The sequence below is a fragment of the Globicephala melas genome, chromosome 6 (genome assembly GCF_963455315.2).
Source record: "Globicephala melas chromosome 6, mGloMel1.2, whole genome shotgun sequence".
NCBI lineage: Eukaryota > Metazoa > Chordata > Mammalia > Artiodactyla > Delphinidae > Globicephala > Globicephala melas.
This window is the reverse complement of record NC_083319.1, coordinates 94,794,497-94,819,657: the sequence shown is the minus strand read 5'-3', so window position 1 is coordinate 94,819,657 and position 25,161 is coordinate 94,794,497. Positions and strand designations below refer to the sequence as shown.

The following is a 25,161-nucleotide window of genomic DNA, read 5'->3' as shown; positions in this document are numbered from 1 at the left end:
GCCTTCTATATTTTCTTCCCCACTGATTTTCAGAGATTCACTGGTTTACTTTCAATGGTATGTTGTTTAATATCTGTGGCAGTTGAAAAAATTGGCCCTCGTGTTCTTTGACATTCCTCCCCACTCCCTTGAATATGGGTGGTCTGTGGCTGCTCTGACCAATAGAATAAGTGGACATGACTCTGAGTCAGTTCCTGGGCCCTGAACTTAGGAGCCTGGCGGCTTCCACTTCCTGCCTCTTGAGTAACTTGCTCTTAGGACCCAGCTGCCATGCTGTGAGTAAGCTCAGGGGCACATGGAGAGGCCACATGTAGTTAAGTTATTGTTTAATGGGTACAGCCCAGTGGAGGTCCCAGACCACAGCCCATGTCAAATCAGTCATTCGCTGTGTGAGTGAGCAGAGTGGAAATAAATCCTCTGCCCCCTTGGAACCACCTCCTGAGACACTGTGTGGAGCACAGATGCACCATTTCCACCAAGCTCTGCCTACAGTGTAGAACTGTGTGTAAATAAATGCTTGGCATTGTTTTAATGCACTAAGTTTTGGGATTATTTGTCATCTCAACTACTTCGTCTCCTCTTTGAGTCCTTGTTTTAGTATATATTTTCTTCTAATTACCTTGATGAAGTGCATGTTACAAAGTGTCTCCAACATAAAATCTATTTTTTTCTGGTGTGCATGTGTGATTGTTATTCTAGGCTATTGTTCCCTTTGCTCCATCTCCCAGCAGTCCCTGCAAAGGGCTCACTTGATACTTTTCTCATGATGGCTCATTTCTGAAGCAGCTTTGCTTTGGGGCCAGCTTCTCTATGAAGAATGGAGTGAGGAGCTGTGATGGGAGCTCTGCTACTGTTGCTCGTACCTTTGTGCTGACCCTTAGCTGACCAAGAGCTGCTATCTGCTGCTATCTGTCATACCCACACCTGGCTCTCAGAGAAAGGGTGGGTGGGTAGGTGTGGATACTTAGGCGTATTTCTCCAGCCGCTCCAGGGTGTGGCACACAGGGCAATCCCACAGATCCCATCCTGCCATTCACTAGTTAGATCTTCAAGGTATGCTGTCTATTTCTGAGGTGGCTGGACATTCCCAGGGACCTGAAGAGGTGGGAATCTGTTCTTGGTACACTCTTCCACCACCTGGTCTCAATCCTAGTACATCTTCTAATTGATCAACATAGACTCTACATACAGACTGTGATTGAATTCATATGAGGATGGGGCTTTCTTATTTTTTCCCCTTCTTTTAGTTGCTATTAGTTCATTTGAGGGTTCAGAGAGGAGCTTTGAAAAGTCCTGCAAGAGTCAACTTGTTCAACGCACATTTTCCAAAACAATTTAACAAAGGAATTCTATTCTTGTTTTTTTCCAAATGAATCATCATTAATACCTTGATTCCCTATTGCTCCAAGGAACATAGTTTGGAAGATACTATTCTGAGTAAATCCCAAGTTGTGACATATTAGAGTATTTCCATTTTTTTAAACAATAGAATCAAAGCTTAAGAAGAAAATTTCTTACATAGTTATTTTTAAATAGGGAAATTGCTTCTTGAAACCCTACCATAATAAATTAAGAAAACATACATTTGCATTTCAGATTTTTACTACCTGATGCTCTGAATACTGGCTAAGTTGTTCCTACCTTGTAGTAGTTTTCATCAGCACGAAGTGCTTTGGAAAGTCCAAAATCACTGATCTTGGCATAATGTTGAGTAACCAGCAATACATTTCTTGCAGCCAGATCTCTGTGCACAAAATTGCACTCTTCCAAATACTTCATTCCCATAGACACCTGATGAACCAGCTCTATGATGTTCTTATCCTTGACATGCCTGAAAGTCACAAATGTGTTATTAGTGATAGTGAACAAGAGTCCATTTTAGAACAACCAACCATGCACACAGAATATGAACCCACTCACTTCCTATTCTTTTTAAGCAAGAGTCACAAATGGTGGTGACTGGTGTTCAGCTGGTAGAATTTTCAAGGTATGCTTTGAATTGCATGAAAAGCAGTATAATGGGGTGGTCAGACCTGGCTCACCAACAGACAGGCTTCAGTTGGAATCCCCCTTCCAATATTGGACAGCTAGCAAAACCAATCCTGAGTCTCAGTTAAGTATAAACATAATGTAGCAAATGGGATAAAGTAATCAGTGGCTATTATTATGACTTATTCCACGTGAGTTCCTCCATCTCAACCATGGCTGGAGATAAGCACAGAATGATTACTCCATCGATGGTTGTAATCAGTTAATAGCAATGGATGTTTTCAGAAGTAATTACTCAAGGGAATGTAGAGGTCAGCCAGACATGTAAAATATCACTGTTTTCTTTTATAATTGTTTATTTAAATATTTCTTTTAAAAGAGCATGTTTTTTCTGCTTGGTGAGGGGAGACTGCTTGCCAAGATAGTCTAAGGCTGATTCTATCACCAGGCCAGTACAGAGTGAGCAAAGGAGACCAAATTTTTGGATTAGAGTTTTTCTTTACACATTAAGAACTAAAGAGCACTTGATCCAAAGACTACAGCTCTCTTGTCTCCCTGAGTGTGGACCAACCCTGGGAAGGTGTGGGAGGAGACAAGGCTTCCTGTAGAAATCAGGTTATGATGTGCATTGGGCAGGTGGGCCCTGCCCCTCACAGTATGAGCTTCTGGGGTACCTAAGGATACCTGTTCTGCTGTAAATATTTGTTGAGTGGACCAAGTTCCGCCATCTCCATAACCAGCATCCAGGACTCGGCTTCGCATATCCCAATCATGCGCACGATGTAAGGGTTGTCAAGTTGCTGCATGACGTTTGCTTCTGCTAATAACTCATCTTTAAGAGCGGGGTCATTGGCCTCGTTTTTCAGGATTTTCACAGCCACTGTTTTCACAACTCTGCAAAAGAAATCACAACACATAAGAAGCTTTTCAAAGTGGCTCACATGTAGGTAACTATCTTTCATGAAGCATAATTCCTACGCTAGAAATGATGTTATAGAAATATCTGTCACAGAATGGAAATGCATCTTAAGAAGCCATGTTATACATGACTAATTTTCCAATCATGTTCTCTCATTTTATAGACAAGGAGAGGAACACTCAATTGGTTAAAAATAATGGGAGAGCGCTGAAGAATGCCGCAACCAAGCAGAAAGCCAACACACTGTAGAATATTTAAATAACTTTCCAACAAACTTTACAAACTATGACATACATGAATTCCAGTAACATCTTGAGATGTATCATCTCAGATTATGTGTAATGTATGTAAATACAACATGCCTTTAATATATGTTACAATGAATTTCTAGCTGGAGAATTAAAAAACATATACTATTAAAGCTCATAATTTATAAAACTTTTAAAAACTGAGCTCTGCTAATTTTAAGCACACTTCAACAAGTTTGAAAAAAACTAATTACTTTCCATTTTCTAATAAAAACACCACCTGGGTCATGTTTCAACTCTTGAAAATATTCTGATATAGTGGGGCTTAAATAAATGAATGCAACTTAACTACGTATGATTTGAGAAACTGCATCTCTCCATGATACAGTTCCCACAAATACAAGAAATATACCTCTTTTGTTGAACTCTGAAATGGGAGAATAAAAACAGAACTATCCCATAAAATAGGTAAAATAACAGAGTAACAGACTAAGTCTGACATACATTCAGAAAAGAACATACAGCTTCAGTGCAGAACTCAGAAGAGTATTTACACATTGGACACATGCTATAGCTCCTACACAGATAGAGATACACAGCATCACCAGCACCCTAGAAGACCCCTGCATCCTCTTCCTGAGACCAAGGAAATATTATCCTATGCTATCTCTAGACAGTTTATTGTTTTACCTTTCACATTTCAGTCTGCCATCCACCTGGAACTGGTTTCATGTATGGTGTGAGGTAGGGATCAAAATTAACAAGGAAAAACCTCTTGATTCTTCCCAATGTTTAAGGAAGAGAGAACACCCACAAACTCTTCCAGAAACAAAAAGAGGAAGGGAACTTCTCAACTCATTTTATGAGGATGACATTAACCTCATTAAAAAAAAAAGAAGTTACAAGAAAATAATTTACTGATATCCCTCATGAACGTAGATGTAAAAATTCAAAGGGAAATATTAATAAATTAAATTCAGTGATTTATGAAAAAGATATGATGAATACATAATTCATGAACAAGATGGGTTTATTCCAGGAATGCAAGGTGGGTTGAACATCTGAAAGTCAATCAGTATAATTCACCACATGAACACAATAAAGGAGAAAAAGCCTGTGGTCCTAGCAGCAGAGGAGAAGAAGTACACAAAAAAATGTAATACACATTTAGGATTAAAAACAAATCCCTCAGAAAAGTAGAATAGAAGGAAACTTTCATAATCTGATAAACAGTAGCTATAAACCTAATGGTGAAATGTGGAAAGTTTTCCCCCTGAAATCAGGAAGGAGGAATGAGGCTACTGCCACTTTTATTCAACACTGAACCACAGTTCCTAGTTAGTACAATAAGGCAAGGAAGAAATATAAAAATATAAGGATTGGATGGGATGAAATAAAACTGTTGTTATTTATAGATATATTTCTGGGTCAAAGAATGCATAGATAAACTACTGGAAATAATAAGTGAGAAATAATAGGGGACTTTAAGCAAAGTTGCTGGGTATCAGGCCAACAGACTAAACCAGTCATATTCCTGCATTCAAGCAATGCCAAGGAATAACAAGTAAGAATTTTTAAATTATACCACATATATTAACATCAAAAATACTAACTACCTATGAATGAATCCAACAAAGAAGTTGTACAAGACCTCTACACAAAAAAACTAAACAACTCTGCTCAGAGAAATAAAAGACCCAAGTAAATGGAAGGATGGGTCACTGTTATTGATTGGAAGACTCAGGATTGTAAAGACATCATTTTGCCCCAAATTCACCTATATGGCCTCTCCTCTCCCCAAATCTCTAGCTGAAATTATGTATCTATAGTTATATCTATGTTAATTTATATATTTAATTAAGCAAGGAATTTGAGTATCACAAACTAGTTGAGAACATCTATACCTTAATACAGGATAATTTATATTCATTTTACAAAATAATTGTGATATATATGTATACACATATATTTAAAAATAAGCACAGCAGTCACATATATATATATACATATACACATACATACATACATACATATATATATATATATATATATATATATACACACACATGTATCCACACACACATACGGTGGAAGGGGCAGGATTAAAAGCGTAAGTTTCTGTGCATACTTTTGTCTATATTTTTGACCCTTGAATCATTTACATGATTCAAGGGTCAAGAAAAAAAATTTACACTAATTCCTTAAATTTAAAATAGCATCAAACAACCAAACCCAATTATATTCCTATCAAACAGATTTTCAGAGAAGATTTGTTTCAAAGGACTTTAGAAACCAGTATTTTTCAAAGTACTTAGGAACCAGTACTTTTACTGAACATTCCCTGTTGGATTCCTTCTAAAGACCAAATGAAGTACAAAGAGATTTTTAGTAATTTAGCAATTCTAACTGTTATGTAATATATACTATTATTTGAAATTACAGGATAAAGCAAATAATTATGCTAAGGATATTTGTAATCAAGAATTTTCTGGTTAAGGGAAATGAGACACAATATTTAAAAATCAAAGAAAATAAGTGAGAACACTGGGTTATCACTGAATGATTGCATTTTAATTAATTAGTACATATGTGCACATGTGTACATATAAAGATCAAAAAAAATATAGACACGTTTGTTAACAGTAGTGGTGTTTGAGTGGTAAAGTAGGATGTTTTTATTTTCTTATATTTTGCTTGTTTCTATTTTCTAATTCTCTGGAAGGGACACATAATACATCTAAACTAATATGTATATAATTATTACATACACAGTTAATATATATAATGGATGCTTTCACTTCAATTGTACCAGAACAGAACAAAAACTACACTGTTGATAACAAAGGATTTAGCTATGCTAGGTTAAATTTTGCATTTGAGATTAAATAAACACAATACATGTATATGTGGTAGTTTCTAGAATGTAAGCTCACATGAGAATGAGTGTGTTGTGACAGGGCACAGCTTTGACTTACTTTTTCATCTGGTAGTAGCCCTTCTTCACCGTCCCAAAGTTCCCAGAGCCCAGTTCCTTGTCCTCCAGGGTCAGCAGCTTCCGGTCCAGGTAGACCTCTTTGGGCCTGATCTCCTCGGGGTCTGCATAGGGGCTTTCATAGACCTCGGTGTCCATGGGCAAGGCTTCTCTCTGGGCTTCTGCAACGCAGTCAAGAAATGCACAACCCTGGGGCTGGATCCCCCATGAAACTGCCATCGTCCCCCCACCCCTACCTCCTGGGCTCACAGCTTGCCTTTTAAGACCTTGGTTACCTTGGGCAGTTATGGTGTCTGTGAGCGCTCAAAGCACTCAAGGCAGCTGGTAGCGGGGTAGGAAAAAGCCCTTCATCCCTGTTGTACTTGACCCCTGTTCTTGCACTAATGAACAACGAGAAAGGGTCTTCCTGCCAGAGGCAAAGACAGATGGGGCCCTCCTAATGGGCCGTGGTGGCTTTAAACTATGTCTGAAAATTGTGACCCTCCTTCATTGAGAGGTGGAATCTATGTCACCTCACCTCAGTGGCTTTTGTAATCATGTCAACCAACAGAGTGTATCAGAAGTGATGTCTGTGATATACTCAGGCAAGGTTCTAAAAGGCCATGCACCTTCTGCCTGGGCTGCTGGAAATCTGCTTCTTGAAGCTTCAGATGCTATGCAATTGTCTAACTGCCCCGACTCCTTCTATGCTGTGAGAATGTTCCAGTCAGCCCAGGTGGAGAGACCAGACTGAGAGCCTCCGAGGCTCTGTGGAGACAGGGAGATGCTGGCCAGCCGCCAGAGCCCCGGCCCCAGTCTCACCACAGCCTCCACCCCCTGCTGGCCCAGCTCCACCCCCAATCTCCCTGCAAGAGGCCCTGAGCCACCATGGACCAGCTCAGCCTTGTCCAGATTCATGATCTGCATGAGATAATTAAATGATTGCTGTTGATTTAAGCTACTAAGTTTGGGGGTGCTTTTCTTTTTGTAGCATTAAACAGACCAAGTTCACCAATTTAAAAAAACCTGGGGCCACCTAGAAAACCTAAGAAGGTCACCTAGAGGTCCCATTTCTGATCAGTCTAGTAGAGGCCTATTGAGTTTGAGGGGGTGCCTCTCTGAATCCTATCCTCTCCTGGCCTCACAGAATCACTACAATTCCCTGAACATGTGTTGAATTCCAACAACTCAGACATTCCTTCAGTTTTTACCAGTCACCCATTTCTTTCTGCACCTCCTGCTGAAACGTATTCCTGAACACAGACATTTTTCCAAGAACAGGATCTTAGAAATGGAAACTTTGAGTAGTATCAGTTATTGTTGCAAGAGGTGAGAAATCCTGAAGCAGCAGGACTGAAGGATATTTTCAACGTGGCCAATTTATTGTGATGGAGGCCGTACAGACCATTTCATCCAACAGACAGCACTGCTCACAGACACGTGGCATCTGTCCCCCGCCACCAGATGACAGGACCACTTGCTGCTAACCAGTGCTATGTTACAGCTGCTGACAGTGGGGTGAGCCCACCCTGCAATCGGCAAGGGACTGTGGGAGACAGCTCTGTGCTGTGAACACCCAGGGACAAAAGGTGCATCTCTCACCTCTTTCGTTGGCCCAGGGCCCTCGGTCTGGCTCATAAGGGTTGAACGTCACCGAACTTTCTGGCCTTTGGGATGAGGAGCCCTGAGGCACACAAATGATAACAGCTCACTTTTCTTCAGGGATAACACTGTTGAGTTGATCTGCGTAATTATTTTTATTTCCAAATAATCACATTTTAACTTAAGCAGGGAAAACAAAGGAAGGAACTAGGAAAAGAGACGGGAAAATAACAACGACATGGCTTATCTCATTCTTTGGGCAACTGATGGGATGCTGTGAGGGTTAAATAAAGCTCTTGCTCCCACAAAGAAAGGGGCAGGCAGGGGTCCCATTGTGAGAGAATTAATCGTAACTGTTTGGGTGGTATTCCTTCCTACTTACATGCCCTTTCAAATCCTACTTCCACTTACTAAAAGATGCTGAAGATTCTCATTATCCCTTTGGATTTGTTTTCCTCCATTACTTCTTTCCCTTTAATATTATATTGTAGGGAAGTTATTTAAAAAGAAACACTAGGTATCCACCAGCTGCTCCCACCCACTCCCCAACTCCAAATACCTATGCCTTCCTAGTATCCTCTTATATCTTTATCATCCATGGAGATGTAGCAACTTTTGGGTAGATGCCAGAGGGTAGTGCTGGTCAGTAAACTAGAGGTCCCAAGAGGAAGCGGCTGCCAGCAGCCCAGGGTCCACTGCCCCTGCTGTCGATCTTCATCATTGTCATAATCATCATCATCACGGACCCTGTGAGATGGGGAAGCCTCTTTTTGCTAGCCAGAAGGAAAGTAATTCTTGCTTGTACTCAGAGCAGGTAACTGAAGCATATGGAGACAAAGCCTTGCTGGCCATTATTAATGGCAACCTTCCGTATTATTTATTCAATTTGCATCAGTCTGCAGCATGAAATAATGGGGGAAAAAATCCACTGTTATATTCTTATATCCTTTCCCTTCCAAAAGTCTCTATCTCAAAGTCTGTCTGATCCACCTTCACCCCAACTTAAAACAAGGGTATTGCTACTAAATTTGGTTCATGGGAAAACCACGATTCAAACTATTTTTTTGGCATGAGTGAGTGGAAATTTTATATATCTATTTACCTTAGCAGTGCCCAAACACTGGCCACAAAGGAATGAGATACTGCCAGATTTTGGAGAAATTTAAAGAAACAGAGACAGTAAGCTTAATTTTACACAGTCACTTATCTCCTGGTACACACTGAATCTTCTGCTGCCTTCCTGATACCCCAAGCCCGGGAACCAAAAGTACAGTAACAAAGTCACAGTGCATCACTGCCGCCACTTGTCCACTTGTCTCCAAACCTTCTTGCTACCTACTGAGCTCTACAGAGCCACTGCTCACTGGGCAAAGGCCCTTCTGACAGTCTACGGGACATTCGCTCTTATGTGTCAATGGCGTGTCACTGGATCCATTTTCTGACGACTATCTCAGCATTCTTATCAAACTGTTTAATAGAAGTAGCTATGATATATCAAAAATGAAAACAGAATATAAGTTACAGGGGGCATAGTCATTTATACACTGAATTAGAGCTTTTCTACTAAATTTGGTTCACTCAACCCACCACTGATGCTAAACAAAAATGGGTTCAACAAACACATGATGAATGAATGAATGAATGAATGGAGATACCCTTCAAACTGGGAGATGTGAAGTGTAAACTTAATGTGATTTAAAAGTGAATTCTCTCTCAAGTTCTTACATTAACAAAGAATAGGTGTGGATAATTCCAAATGACAATATACCACTTTTAAAAATTTACATATAATTCCGAGATTATCGGACGTGCTGTGAGCTCACTTCTCATTTATAAAATAATTATCCTGTCTCAACAGAACTGTCCTAGGAGAAACTAGGTAATTCCCAAGGCTTGCCATCCTCCTGCTCTGCTCAATTGTCTCTAGCAATCAAACTCTAAGATGGAAATAGTTTGCAAATTTTAAAAAAAGGTCTCTTTTAGGTTCATATTGACTATCATTTCAATTTCTCTGATTTTCCCTCGAGGTAGGGAGGTTCTGAATCCAAAGAGACAAAACTTCAAGACACCAGGACCAACCATCATGGACAAAGACAGGGCACCAGCACCCCTTCTCTTGACTGGAAGACCTCCCACCCTTTGTTCACTTAGAGATGTATCCTGGGTCTGCAGCCTCTCCATCCCTGATGGAATGTTCTCCAGAGCAGGACTTCATAAAGGCTGTTACAATTAAGTCAAAATGCAATTACCTGCCATATGAATCCTGTGGGAGAGAATTTAAAAACAGAGGTAGGGGTGTAAAAAGTACTGAAAAGGATACTAGGGCACGAGGAGTAAGAATCAGTAGGGACGGACACAGTTTGCCTAAAGCCCTGGACACAGTAATGTATACTCTGATTAGCTGTGTAGTGCTCACCCCTCATCTGTCTTGGCTATGGATAAGGAAATGGGTTGGGGGTCTTCTTTGAAAGGTTGGGTCCCATCTTTTAAGCTGAGGTGGTTCAGGACTTCATTTCAATGCTGCCCACATGGACCACCACTTGACTAGGAGCCTTTGCAGAGCCTTGAGTTTCCCTCAATAACCACATCAGCTCCCTGTGCGGACCCCTCGGCCCTCCCTGCCCTGACGGGGACAGAGGATGGAACTACACTCGAGAGACTGTTCTTTGGAAGAAATGGGAGGTTTTCTGCTGTGTCTGTTAAAAGGGTAGTATTGACTTTATGTGAAGATGAAGATACAAAATACAAGTTTCATCTTTCCCAGAGTACTCGGTGAATATGCCATTAGTAAAACAATGACAAAAGCCCTCTGGAATCAAATGCTCAGTTGAAAAGGAGAATTTGAGGACTTTGTAAAGAATGAGCTCTAAGGCAAAATGATAAATTATCGAAGAATTTAAAGAATTTAAAGAAATTTTAATTTAATGAAAAACATATTGCTGGTCCAGTTTGCTGGTCCAGTCTATCATTTGTCATTATTCTTTCTTCCTTGTATTTGATAACTTATTCTGTCCTAATCAATAGCATCCCCTTTTCTACACAGAGAACAAGGTATAAATGAAATGTTGACTGTTGCTTTTTTCCCCATTTTTGCTGGTATTCGAAACAGAAGTCAAAGCTGAAGGACACCACTAGATGGCACTAGCTACCTTAGCTTTCCACCTTCCAAAGAGCAATTTGCGATTTTTCTTTAAGTTTTGCAAATTCAGGTAAAAACAGATCACTCCACAACAATAAAAAGAATATTTGTTTAGGTTATAAATTATGATCTGTGATCTCTGACTGGCCAGGCTTAACTGCAAGTAGGATATATATTTGACAAATATTCTTTCCGTGCCTGTTTCTAAGAAGTGCACATTCAGAAGTGAACAAAGGAGAGAAAAAAAATATTGCTGTTATGGAGCTGGTAGGCTAATTCAGAGTTTCTTGATTGGGGAGTATTGCTAGATGTTCTGATGGCCATTTATAGACTTTAATTTTTAGACTTCTTAAAAGACATTTTCAAATCAGGCAACAGCAGTAATAAAGATGACAACATATATGTCACAACTGAAGTGACAAAAAGAACCAGTAGGCTTCAGAAATATTGGCTGCCCAAACCAGACATGGTTCTGGTCTCTGGTGGAATGACCGTGGTCCCAATGGGGACTAAGGTTCCACAGGTGAAGGCAGACTCTTCTTGGCCAGGGTATGAGATAATCTTAGGTTTGCTTCAGATCCATGAAAATAAACACTTCACCTTCATAATTAATCTTCCCTCACCTTAGAAGCAAAGATCTAAAATCTGGCCCTTTATAATCATGTGGAAATATTTTCTCAGGGGTCTGGTCCACTGCTCCCACATTACCAAGTAAATGGGTATGACTTAAGGATTCTTCTTTCTCTCCCAGCTGAACACTAGTGAATCATGTATGAAAATGTCTTAGGGCTTCCCTGGTGGCGCAGTGGTTGAGAGTCTGTCTGCCGATGCAGGGCACGTGGGTTCGTGCCCCGGTCCGGGAGGATCCCACATGCCGCGGAGCGGCTGGGCCCGTGAGCCACGGCCGTTGAGCCTGCGCGTCCATAGCCCGTGCTCCGCAATGGGAGAGGCCACAGCAGTGAGAGGCCCACATACCGCAAAAAAATAAATAAATAAAATGTCTTAAAATATTCCAACCAGCAATGTATGTGTTGGAATAAAACATGTAAAATGGGTTTTAACTTGAAATTCTGGAACACTTTTCCACAACTAAGATAAATGTGAATGCTATGTCTCATCTTAGAGACTCTGCCTTTGAACTGTGGAACAGAAGCACAGTCTTTAAGGCTGCTGTTGTTCCAACTCTGCCAATCATCCTTAATAGAAGGATAGGTTTATGCACTTAAAGTAGCAAAGAAAAATATTCCAAGGCTAATAACAGGAGACATTTTATTCCTGTAAGGAGTACAAGTCCTTAGAGTAAGTGATGGCAGGGGGTAAGGAGAGGGTGAATTATACTTTGATTTTTCAATTAAATCCATTTATATTTTTAAGTGTTAAAACGTACTAATCTCTAAAGAGAAGAAAAATACACCTGCTCTAAAGATTTTATTATGGAATTTCAAATTATCTGATTAATAATATTCTGCAGATCAAAAAACACTTGTCATTAACTACCTACATGCTAGAGTTAATTCAAGTTCGAACATGTCCATTTTGTGCCTGAATTATTAAAAACAACTATTTATATTGATCAAATTAACAAATTCAAGAAAATTATTTACACCTTAGCTTAACAAATGGGATATTTGACATAATTCCCACAAGTCTTTTCTCATGACTGGTTAAATAATGGAAAATTCCCCTTCTATTTGTGAAAACGTAAGTATTAGTTCTCCTAAAATATTTCTGGTGAGCAATTAAAATATTTTTAATCCATTGCTTAAATCACACAATCCTTCCTTTATCAATTAACTATTGATATTTTTGATATTTATGAAAATTCAATGCATACTTCAAAGTTGTTATAAATTTACATAGGGACTTCCCTGGTGGTCCCGGGAAGTGGTAAAGAATCCATCTTACAGTGCAGGGGACACAGGTTCAATCCTGGTCAGAGAACTAAGATCCCACATGCCTTGGGACAACTAAGCCCGTGCACCACAAATACTGAGCTCACACGCCTCAACTAGAGAGCCCGTGTGCCACAAACTACAGAGCCCACGTGCTCTGGAGCTTGTGCACCACAACTAGAAAAGAGAAAACCCCCATGCCACAACTAGAGAGAAGCTCGTGCACCACAACGAGAGCCCACGCACCGCAACGAAAGATCCTGCATGCCTCAACAAAGAGCTCACGTGCCGTAACTAAGACTCGATACAGCCAGAAAATAAAAATAAATAAATAAATAAATAATAGAAAAAAGAAACAGCAACAGCATGCTTTAAAAATAAATAGACAACAGCCCTCTTTTAGCCAGAAAAGTATTTCCACAGTATTAATCAGATTAGTTTTTAATATTTAATTATCCTTTAAAATTGATTAAATAATTTAGGAGGGGCAAATTGTAAAAGGCACAACAGGGTTTACTATGAAAAGCGGGTCTGCTTGACACCCCATTTCCTACTCCCAAGGCAACTAGTGTTATCAGTATTTTCTGTATTCTTCTGGAACATTCTACACTATATCAGCACATATATACGTGCATGACTTTGTTGTCTTCAATTAACATTGTATTTTGGAAACAATTCTAGATCTCAGCTACCCATCACAGTATGAATTTTATTGTAGCTGATTTCATTTATTTCTCATTGCTTGTCTTTTAAATTATTTCCAGATTTTGTCAATGATACAACGTTAGAATAAACATTTTCATATATACATGATTACACATAAGTGCAAGAATATCTGTATGATAAATATCTACAAGTAAAATTGCAGTTAAGAGGTTATATGTACTCTCAATTTTGATGGATGTTGTGAGATTGCCTTTCTTACAGATTGTACCATTTCACACTTCTCCAATAAATTACAGCTGTGCTTACTCACCACACCCTTGTGTGGTGTCACCAAGCTTGTTTATTTGGATCAGCTTCACAGGCGGACATAAGGGAGCCCCACAGTTTTAACTTGCATTTCTCTTATATGAAATGGAACAGCTTTTCCTATGTTTAAGAGCTATTTATGTTTGCTTTACTATAAACTATTGCCCATTAATCTGTTAGACAGTTAAAACTTTTATTAATTTATAGAAACTCCTTACATATTAAAGATATTAACCTTATATATGGATCATCATTACTAATACTTATTCCAAGTTTATTATGTTTCTTTTGATGATGTTACGGTTCTTATCCACACATATTTTATTTTTAGGCAGTCTTACTGATATTTTCTTCAACTTTCCTTAGACATGTTCTTCTTTAATTTAAAGATCTACTAAAACTTATTTTCTGTATATTTCTTTAGTCACTGTGGGTGACCTGAGCTGGCTTCAGCCTGCTTGGGACAAGGACAGGGGTGGGAGTGGGGCTTGTCTCCTCACAGTGCTGGGTTACTGTTTCCTGGGGTGATGGCATTTTGATGTGTCAACCTGGCTAGCCTGAATGATATTTCTGTGTTAATGAATCAAACTGTGATCTTGGTACTGCTGTGGAGGGATTTTGCAGAGGTAATTAAAATCCTTAATTTGCTGATTTAATTTGAGGAGATTATCCTGGATGGGGCTGGCTTAATCGGTCAAGAGTCCTTAGAAGAGATTGAGGCTTTCCTAAGCGAAAAAGGGCACCAAGGGGAGAGGGGTGACTGACCCTTGGCTGGCTGTGAATGATAGCTTTGGCTCTTCCCTGCGTGGTTCCACCCTGCTCATCCTCCCTTCATGATGATCTGCTCTATGGACATTGAACTTGCCCCTACAGTTGTGTAAGGCAAGCCCTAGTGATAAGTCTGTATATCTGTGTGTGTGTACATGTATATAGATGTGTGTATGTATAAATATGTACATGTGTGTGTTATGTATGTACCTATGTGTGTGAGTGTGCTGTGTGTCTTTCACGCATAAATCTCTGACTGGTCACGCTTCTCTGGGTGAACCCTGAATGATGCCCTTGGAAACCACAGAATTAAGATAAATGTGGATTGCTGTTGTCTACTCTGTCTGCAGTGAAACTGCTCATTTCTGGGACTGCGCATGGGGAAGGGCTATGTGTTGGCACACCAGCTGTGGGCCATCATAAAGAGAACAATGAAGACACAAGCGGTGGGAGCCAGGGGCGTGGCCCACGTCCACGGGGGCTCCTCCATGGCTGCCAGTTAGACCTGGTGCATGGAGAGGCCAAGGAAGCCAGGCGAGCGAAAGGTTCTGGGCCTGCTGATGGGGCACCATGCACGGGCAACTCAGTGTCCCTCCCTGAGTTGTGCTATGAAGCTTCGTCAATGTAGCATTTGATCAGGACTCCTGAAAAGATGACTCATGATTGAAAAGCACCCTGAACCAGAACACGTTTTGAATCACCTCAGTTGATGGGGTACCATCTGATCTATTTCCCCCAGACAATGGTCCTGTGAGATGCCATCCTGGCAACCAGGTGAGCCCTGTCCAAGGAGAAGGGGCGAATGCCAACAGGGGTCGAGGGCCAGGTGGGCCAGAAGGTGGCCACCGTGGAAACTCTCCATGAGTTTCGCCTTTGATCATGGGGAATGCTGACCTCTTCAAGGTCAACGCCTCAATCACCTACTAGCCCTGATGGTCTGAAACAAACACCAAGTCATGGGGCAAAAGGGACACCAACATAGAGCATGTATTGCCTTGACAACCTGGTCCCCAACTCCTAACATGCCACGCTGGCATGGGTAGCCGTCACTGTCACCCGCCCCCCCCGCAAAAGGGATGCCCCCTCATGGCTGATGTTTCCCACGAGCTGATCCACACTGACTGGGAGCATGATATTGAAACAGACAGTTATTCCATTCAGGTTTATTACATAACTTTTCCCCTCAAACACCACACTAAACTCACTTCTCTGTTCTGTGGTCAAGAAGATTGAGAACATCTAGAATATGACTGCCACTTGGAAAGAAAATCTCCGGGCTTTTATGCTTTTTATTTCCGTTGTTTCTAATAAGTACTTTAGGCAATCTGCTTCATGAACTGACACTCAATTATATGCTGAAATGTTTGGAAAAATACCAACCGATATGAAAATGGAAAGAGTTATTAATAAAATAATCAATTTTAACCCCAATGATAAAACTGAAAAGTAAAAAAAAAAGCAATCCATATACAAGTTATAAATACATTTTTTGAGGGAGGTGATTCATGATAAATAAAAATCTTTAAAAAAGAACTTTTTATGTCCTTCATAATTCAATTATATAGCAAACTATGAAAATGCATTACATGTCAGTTTTTTTTGTTTGTTTGTTTGTTTGTTTGTTTTTTTGCGATACGCGGGCCTCTCACCGCTGTGGCCTCCCCCGTTGCGGAGCACAGGCTCCGGACGCGCAGGCCCAGCGGCCATGGCTCACGGGCCCAGCCGCTCCGCGCCATGTGGGATCTTCCCAGACCGGGGCATGAACCCACGTCCCCTGCATCGGCAGGCAGACTCTCAACCACTGCGCCACCAGGGAAGCCCCTATATGTCAGCTTTACTGTCTCATAAAGAAAAACGGCGTTTCTAATTCTTAAATTCCACCTTGTCTTTATACATGTTATAGTTAAAGTTCTGTGTTGGAACTCTACAGCCACAATGAAGTTGCTGTGGCATTTGATATTTATAAAACCAATGGCCTTGTGTAGTCCCTGGGCAGGATCCACACAACCTTGGCTCTTCCTTCTGCCAACATGTAATTTATCTAGTCAATTACCATAATGCTGCAGCATGTGATTCTGGCTTGCTTTGAAAAGACTCTGCCATATGAGAATTCCCTCCCACCTATCACATGGACTGAAATGACTTCCAAGAGCACATTGTAGCGGAGAGAGCACACTCACGGTGATGGACTTTGCAGGAAAGGGACTCGGACCACACAGAAAGCAGGGCGTGGGCTGCCCAAGAGGGCTACATATGGCAGGGACATGAGACCAGAGCAGCAGGAGGGTCGGCAGCAGGGCACACGGAGTGGGCAGCCACAGGGCAGAGTGTGAGTGCTGAGTGCGGGTCTGTCCTACCACTTAGTCAGGGACAGCAAGCAGGGGACGTTTTAGCACCTTTCTGTGGCCAGGCTTTGGGAAGGAGTATGATTTGATTCTTGAGATTATTCCACCCGCTGACCAAGTCTAGAAACCATAACGGCAAAGAGGAACAATAAATGTTTCAGAAAACAAATACAGGCTACCTTACATGACATGCTATTTTAACCTGTTCTATAATTACACTAACGCCCTCCAGATTCTGTTGATGAGATGCACTAGAGGCAACACATGATCATTAGAAAGGCTTCAGGAAAAGCCGACCACTTGAGCAGAAGGATCTGGAAAAATACTTTGGCAATATTTTCCACAGAAGGCTATAAAATTTGAGGTTTTACATTGAATAGCCGACTTTTCATACAGAATTATTAAGTCACAAACTCAAGACAAATCATCCTAAAGAAACTAATTTTGCATGCTCAATTTTGTTACTTCTTGTGGGTGCTGGTTCCATGATGTTTGTGGAAATTCACTGAGTTTGGCCCTTAGGGAACATGCATTTTTTTCCTATATGTTTTTCACTAGTCAATAAAAAGTTTTTCCAAAATGTCCAACTCCTCGAAGCCATTAGGTGATGCAAGGTTAAATAGAGGGCTTGATATTCTTTTAAGAGTACTCAGCCCTAAGCCCTCATGCCTCTTAGAGGAAAATGGACCTGTCTCATGATGGGTACAACCTTAAAGTTGACTCACCAGGCCCATGAGCTGTATAAAGGGTAAAATAAAATGATGACTCCATTAAGGTGCTATATTTTAGAGACTGATCCCAAAGTTCATCGGTATTTTAGCAAGTTCCAGTTCCCCCAGTCTGTGGACAGGGGCTGTGCCTGGAGAACCTGCCTGGTTCAGCACAGCTGCAGCTTCTGAGCAAGTCAATAGCCCCCTCAGAGGGCAGAGTGGGCATTCTGCCTTTTGCAGATTTTAAGGGTTAACAGGCAGAAAGTGAGGTATAGAGTGCACAGCTCACGATGGGGTAATTTTCATTCCTCACAGATGGCATCAAAGGGCATCAAATGTCCACAGTGAGGTCCCCCTTAAAGTAGCAGGACATCATTCCTGCTTGGAGTATAAATCCGTGTGTCAACTCATAACAGTCTGGAGGGAGAAGAGAGCTGGAATTCTCTCTTTTTGGGAGTATCAGGCATGTGTTGGGCAAACCCACGTGGAAAAGTGTGGACAAACCACAATTCTCACCTCCTATTGACATGGAGGGAGATGTGGGTTCTGGCCAAGCCCCTGACTCTAAGGGCTTCTCTCATGTGATGGCACAGAGCATCCCCATTCCAAGCCTTCCTCCACCAAGGTATGGCCAAAGCAGCTCTCCTGGAAAGGGTGATTTTTCTGATAACAATGTCTCGGTTGATTTAACCAAAAGAGTCGGGCAGCCAACCTCAGTGAGATGTCTTACACACCTGGCTCACCACACCATCATGCACGTGGTCACATGGATCGTGCACACGGCTCCACATGGACGGACCAGGGACTGAGCCTGAACAATATGCTACATTTCCCAAATCTGCCAGGAGGCATATTTCTGATTTAACATTGGGTTGCATGGTCATTTAGTATACTTTTAGAAAATGGAGGAATTTTAACCTACCTAAGAAGTTAAGTTGGCTAGCTCGGATCTGAAAATAGGCTGATTCTAGCTGACACCCACAATCCCAGTTTACCAAGTGTGATGAAAACAATTACCATGACTCCTGTTATCTAAACATGCTTTTCATCATGCTAATATACAACTGTTTCACTTTTAACAGCATGGCTAAGTAACACTTACCACAGGATGGGAACTTGGAAGTTGTGGACGGAAATTAATATTTCCTGGTTAGAAAGAACATGGACAGTTACTGCTATGTTAGTGAAAACCAACTATGTATCCCCTCCCCCACTGCAGATCAATCAATGTGACTGTAAAATATTACTGCTTGAGGAGTGGATACATTTTCTGCATACATTTCTTGATACCCTCTTTCATCTTTCTCACATAAGCAATTAAAATGAATTTGTTTTTTAAAGTTAAACTTATCAGCTAGTTTTTGATGAACGGTATCTATAAAACTGGAGCAATCTGACATTATTTTAATCAATCAGTAAAAACAAAGCCTCATCCCATCTTGTTTGAGTTTGCAACAGACCAAATCTAAAACGAGGCTGATTATTACCAACATCTGAAAGAGTGAGACTCCAATGTCTTGGCTACTCACCCATTTGCCCATCAAATTTTTGACATGGAACTGTAAGAACTCTTAACAAACCATCTGACTTATAAGAATAATGCTCGACGAGCTGAAAGAGAAGAAAGTAAGAAAGCATAATAAATAATGGAGGCAGGCAATGGAGAAATCCTGACCTGGAGCAGCTGACTCCCCTTTTGGACTTTAAAAGTGATTCAAGGACAGCGCTTAACAACAGAAGGTGCTTCCTTGGTGGTATTCCTGATCCCTTCCCATGCCTCTCTCCTGCCACCCTCAGACTTCTGGACAGAAGTCCACATGCCACCTTCCCTTTTGGACTCTGCTCTTGGCTCACCCTCTTTCTTTCTTTCTTCTTCTTCTTTTTTTTTTGGGGGGGGTAGCAAGTTGCATTTATTTGTTTATATTCTCCCATATCTGTGTGATATTATAACAATGAATTCAGCACGCTAATGTTCATTCATTTATTCAGTCATAAACAAACATTCTGCTGTGTGCTAGGTCCTGAGATAGGACAAAAGGTAAACTATGGTGAATCATCCTACAGTTGAAGTACTTTCTTGGTGGAGAGAGATATAAATGAACAATGTAAAGTGATTAATGGTGTAATAGTGCTGTGGGCAAAGGCTTTGGAAGGACCAAACAATTCAACCCAAAAGTTTCAGAGAGAAGACATCACAGCACAGGTGATGTAAGAGCTGGGACATGGGGAAAGCTGACCCTTTGGCAAATGGCCTTATGTTGACAGGATATGGACAGCCTTGGCTAATGGCTCCCAGAAAACTATGAATCATGATGCCTGATTGCTACATTAAAAAATAAATGAATGGCAAATAGATTTATTTATATCTAATCAAAATTATGCAATAGGAAGACAGTCTTAGTTTTCACATTTACTTTTCTCATACAGACATTTCCTCTTCAGACAAGCTAAAATCTTCCTATCTGATATTTCTTCCTTATCTGTTTATCGGTACCTTTTCCAGTTAAGGACTCGTTGCTTCTGAATCTTCTTTCCTCTCAAAACTTACCTATTTAGGTGAATGTTTGTTGAATGAATATATTTTATCCTTCCAGGGAGCATTCTGTTTCTTAAATTTTATTTTATTGTGGAAAGAACACAACATGAGATCCACCTTCTTAATAAATGTTTCAATCTGACCAGCCCTAACACGCTACTGAGATGGACATCAAAGTTCTCTCTATTCTGTTAAATGCAATAGTGTGTTCTAGGGCTAAATAGTATTGAGGTCCCTACAACAGCTGAAATATCACACATCTCTTCAATGTCATTCAAATATCTCCTTACAAGCTTATGTTTTCAGATAATCTATGCCACAAGGGTGTCTGAGAGGTGGGCATACATGTTAGGATTTCCCTCTTGGGCAGGGGTCTGCAAACTTTTTCTGTAAAGGGCCAGATAGTGATATTTTAGGCTTTTTCACTCCACATGGCATCCCTGTCACACAGTTCTTTATTTTTTTAAAAACCACCCTTTAATGTATAAAAACCATTGTCTTCAAGTACTACACAAAAGCAGACCAGGGGCAGATCTGGTCCACGGATGTGTTGACTCTAGCTCTAAAGAAAGGAATACTAGAGTAGTGTACCAGTTACCACCTCTCAGACTCCTGGGTGGGGGAAGGGCACAGAGGTACCTTACGTTGATGTCAAGGAAAACCAATGAAATCACACTTGTAAAAGTGGAAGGTACTGCTGGCATTTTTATGCTCTTTCTTAAACATATATACAAGGGGAAAGATTTAATTAAGGCTGAATACTGTGAGATGCTGGAGGAATCAGTAAATGGGAAAGCGTAAATATGGGAAACAGTCTTGGGAAGGAACTTTCCAACAATTAAAGATGTTTAACATTATAGTCAGCATGCAGACTTGGAAACTGTGACTGGGCTCAGACAGGGAAAATGGTTATTCAGGAGAAGTATAATGGCTGTGTACCAGTGATGGAGCCTAGAACCCTCAAGCATTGGGCTGACAGATGGACTCCAGTGCCTTTAAATGCACACCATCAACAATTCTTGTAGGAAGTGAGAGACTCTGATGGGAAATTAATACCAGAAGGCAACATTCCCTACTCATCTCTCTGATTTGCATTGGGCATTAGTACCTAATAGGTTAAATACTCTTTCAAAGCGATACCATTAAAACAAAGCAAAGTCTGTGGTTGATAATAAGCTACATGCTAATGATCTACAAACCAAAAGACAATGTCAGCATTATGACTAATATGAATAAATATTAAAATACCCAGAATTCAAAGAAGAAGATTTTGTCCCCAACTACAGCATTAGGAACCAAAATACACCGTGTAGTGGTTACTCTAAGTGCTTTAAAGGTAATGGGGATCCCTGATCACAGTTTTTAAAAAGGCAAGATTTTGAGTCGGGTCCTTTCCTGCTGTAACCATACATGAGGTTCCTGGTGGGGCCTGGTGTGGACATTTGAACCCATCCCCGATGATGTCCCGCACCTACAAAAGCTCAACATAGCTGTCGCTCTTGGGATGGCAGAGTCCCTTGGTTTTCTCTGTCTCTGGACCCACTACAGTTTATAGGATGCTTTGCCATTTCCTCATGGAGCTGTGATTTAGAATGAAGCCAAGTCATTCGTGCCCAATAGAAAGCAGGGATGAACACCGGATTAGGGCTCATTAGTGCCTAAGAAACTCCCAAATTACTCTCTGTTTTCGGGTTTACTATCAGGTAGGTCAAGAAGAACCCCTTTTTAGACCAGGGCTGAACAATTCTATACGAGTGGTGGCCTGAAGCGCAGGTTCAACTGCCAGGTTGCCCTAATTTTGCAGCAAGATTCATTTTGCAGTAAGAATGGCACCTGGCATTTTATATTAAATTTGGCCTCTCACAACTCAAAAAACAGTCTGATTAGCCACTTCTAGGCCTACCTTCCCATCCATCCACACCTTTCTATTGTGTGTATTTGTATGATAGGCTGTTCTGGGTTCCAGGCAGAACGTCTTAGAAAGAAATGCCTCTAGCGCCCCAAGGCTGGGTCTCTGGTTAAAACTAAGCACAGTCCTGAGTGGGTACCACTTACTAATGCCAAGAGCTAAGGGGCCCTGGATAAGCTATGGGAGCCTCTGTCACCTGACATGATGACCCTAGACCAGTCATCCAGGAACCTGAAGGCTGAAAAGCAGACTCTGATTGGGCAGGTCTTGGCAAGGACCCAGGTGGCATATTCTAACAAGGTCCAGGGCCCGGTTCCTCTCTTTTCTGAGGTTGATGTATACCTGCCATAGTGTGTCGAAATTCTTCCCGCCAGGGATGGAGAGCTTCCCTGTTTTGTCCTTATCGATGCGGTAGTGCAGCACCTTCCCCTCGTGCAGCAGGCACAGGGCGTAAGACCCGTTGTCCCTGGACCTGATCCTGGAAGAGAGGAGACAGCGCATCACCATCACTCCTACCGCCTGGAAGGGAGGAGCGCCCTGGGGAGGCACCCTGCAACAGCGTCCCAACCTCGGGGACAAGGGGTCAAGGACTTTGTACCCAGGGAGGCCCAGCCCACAGCTCAGTGACACCGCAAGCTCCAGACAAGGAAATGCTATGGTCAGGGACAGGCCACAGCCAAGCCCAGCAGGCTGGGGAGCGTTGGGTGGGCGTCAGGAGAGGCCTGGGCTCTGGGGGCAAGTCCTCTGTTTGCCTGGAGCAGCAACGCTGCTCAGCGTACCAGTAAGTGGGACCCTCAGCATTCCGCAGCTGGGGAGTCTGCAGAGCCCTCTTCACTCACCTCCTCTCTTCAGTGAGGTCTGCATTTGGATCCGATTCCAGGGAGTGCAGCTCCCCTGTCTAGCCAAGGGTGGGCGTGGAGAGGGGGGGTGTCTGGTGGGCATTTTAACTAGGAACCTTCTGGACCCCAGATGGAGGGGGCTGAAAGCCCTCTTCACTCCCTCAAACTCGCTCTACCCTTTGCAGGGAGGAGAGGGCGGGACCAGGACGGGTATTTAAAATGTTCCATGTGATGCGGTCAGATGACGTTGCCAGGAGAAGAAAATGTCCTCCAGTGTGGGGTGGTGAGCAGCAAGCAGAGCCAGGTCTGCACTGGCTATGCTGGGCGCCCAGGCTCTGCTTCCTGGTCCCAGTGGGTGCTCCTGGGCACCACCCCCTTCCCTTATTCAGGAAATGAGTGTTGTGAGTCTGATACCGAGCAGAGAGGCACCCGCTGTGATACAGGGGGACCTGCCGCCCACGGGGAGGGCCTGTGGGACTTGGGGAGGGCGCAGGCCAGGTGGGGCTGCAAAGGCACGGCATGGAGGTGAAGCCCCTCCCCAGCTGAATTCCTCAGTCATCGCCATCCTCAGCCCATCTTCCCCTCTCAGCAACTCAAGCCCTTGGGATCACAAGATCTGCGAGAGGGTGAGTCACCGAGGTCCCAGCGGTCCCAGAAAGCCTCTCCGGCCTTGGCACTTTCTAAAATGAGGAAACTGAGGCCCCCAAATGTTAAGCAATGCGCCCAATGCACTGTATTTTGGGAAGACTTCAAATATGCCAAGCTGCCGTCGTATTTCCACGTTGAGGGGAAATTTCTGATGCCTCCTTTCGGTTGTACGAGGCCACATCCACAAGACGCACTTTGGAAGCTGACGTGGTCACCCTTGGCCTTGTAGGTTCACCTCAAAAAGCTAACCCAGGACTTGAGATATGAGCTGTGTCTTTGGAACCTCGTTTTAAAAATAAGTTTAAGTCGTGCTTGGCTGTGCGTGATGAACGGGTTCCCTCCATGCACCAGTGCTCAGGGCAGCTGGTGTGGGTGGCGGGAAATGCCCAGACCCGCCTCGGCCTCTAGGGGCCGCTTCTGAAACCTTCTGCCCTGTGAAAACATCCCTTCCTCCCAACCCAACCAGGTCACCGGCACCCCAAAGTGTAAGCTCCCTTTCACGGTTACATGGCCCATTAAGGCCAGTTGGTTGCTGTCAAACCGAAAAACCACCACACAGAAAAGGAAAAACATATTTTTATATGAGGGATAACTGAGTCTATCTTGTAGGGAAGCTATTTTATAATGTGGGGCTACTCACACCTGCTTTGTTTATTTTATAAGCATCCGTGGCAAACAAATAGGATAGTTTGGAGGTACAAAGAACTATACAAATTCTTAATATGAAGCAATATCAATTTACGTATACGCATATAAAAGGTGACCTTGGGATAATGATGCTCATAGACCATTCCAAAATACCACTCTCTTTGATTTAAAGTCCTTTGTATCTTGGACCTCAGGGTCCTGGAATCAAGTAACTGGATCTGAACTCTGGTTTTCCAGATCCATGTCCAATGCCCAACCATTCCACCTTGCCTTATGCCCTGATTGACCTTTTGTTGTTAAAACTGGGATGGAGGATCACAGAATGTCTGGGGAGATGGTTCAGTCACCTCATTAGAAATTGGGAAATGCAAATTAAGACCACAATGGAAATACCATTACACGCCCTTCAGACTGGCAAAAATTAAAAAGACCAAAAATGCTAAATATTTCTGAGAATGAGGGCAATAGGCACCCTCGTGTACTGCCTGTGGGAGCATGAATCAGTTCAATCATTTTGGAAAACAGTTTGGAATTCTCTACTGAAGTTGAACCTATTTATCCCCTCTGAGTCAGCAAAACACTACAAGATATACAAAACATGTGCATTCTGCACCTATAAAGTATGTGGGGATGCTTATAACAGCTTTATCTGCGATTATCAAAAACCATAAGCAGCCTAAGTGTTCACTAAGTGCAGAGTAAGTAGGTTGCGGGGTATTCATACCACAGAATGTCATAGAATAAAACAAACAAATGGCAGTGATACAAAGCACAGATGACTCTCACAAGTATAAAACGTATACTGTGATTCCACATGCATGAAGTTCCCAAACAGGCAAATGCGAACGGTTTTGATGTACGCCTAGGTCCTAGGTGGTGACGAGAAAGAAAAAAGTCAGGGCATGCTGGACACAAGGGTGCAGGAAGTGGTGTCCTGTAACAGGTGGGTGTGAGTGAGCGGCCTTCTGCGATGCTGCTTTTGTTTTAGTTCTTGACTCCAGTGGTGTTTGCTTTAGAATTATCCAT

The 25,161-nt window shown here is 42.0% G+C and overlaps 1 protein-coding gene across 3 annotated transcripts in view; it reads right to left on the bottom strand.

Annotated features, from left to right (window-relative positions):
- SYK (spleen associated tyrosine kinase) overlaps positions 1-25,161 on the bottom strand; it is a 96,442-nt gene that overhangs the window by 16,632 nt on the left and 54,649 nt on the right. For 2 of the 3 annotated variants that reach the window (XM_030832532.3, XM_060301218.2), the window contains exons 4-11: positions 22,343-22,478; positions 19,085-19,166; positions 18,658-18,701; positions 16,897-16,965; positions 7,730-7,811; positions 6,132-6,309; positions 2,674-2,883; positions 1,642-1,831 (exon numbers count right to left, since the gene is read on the bottom strand). In XM_030832532.3, the coding sequence (XP_030688392.1) occupies positions 1,642-1,831; positions 2,674-2,883; positions 6,132-6,309; positions 7,730-7,811; positions 16,897-16,965; positions 18,658-18,701; positions 19,085-19,166; positions 22,343-22,478 (991 nt within the window). The remainder of the gene's footprint in view (positions 1-1,641; positions 1,832-2,673; positions 2,884-6,131; positions 6,310-7,729; positions 7,812-16,896; positions 16,966-18,657; positions 18,702-19,084; positions 19,167-22,342; positions 22,479-25,161) is intronic. The other variant, XM_030832534.3, reaches the window with a different exon arrangement.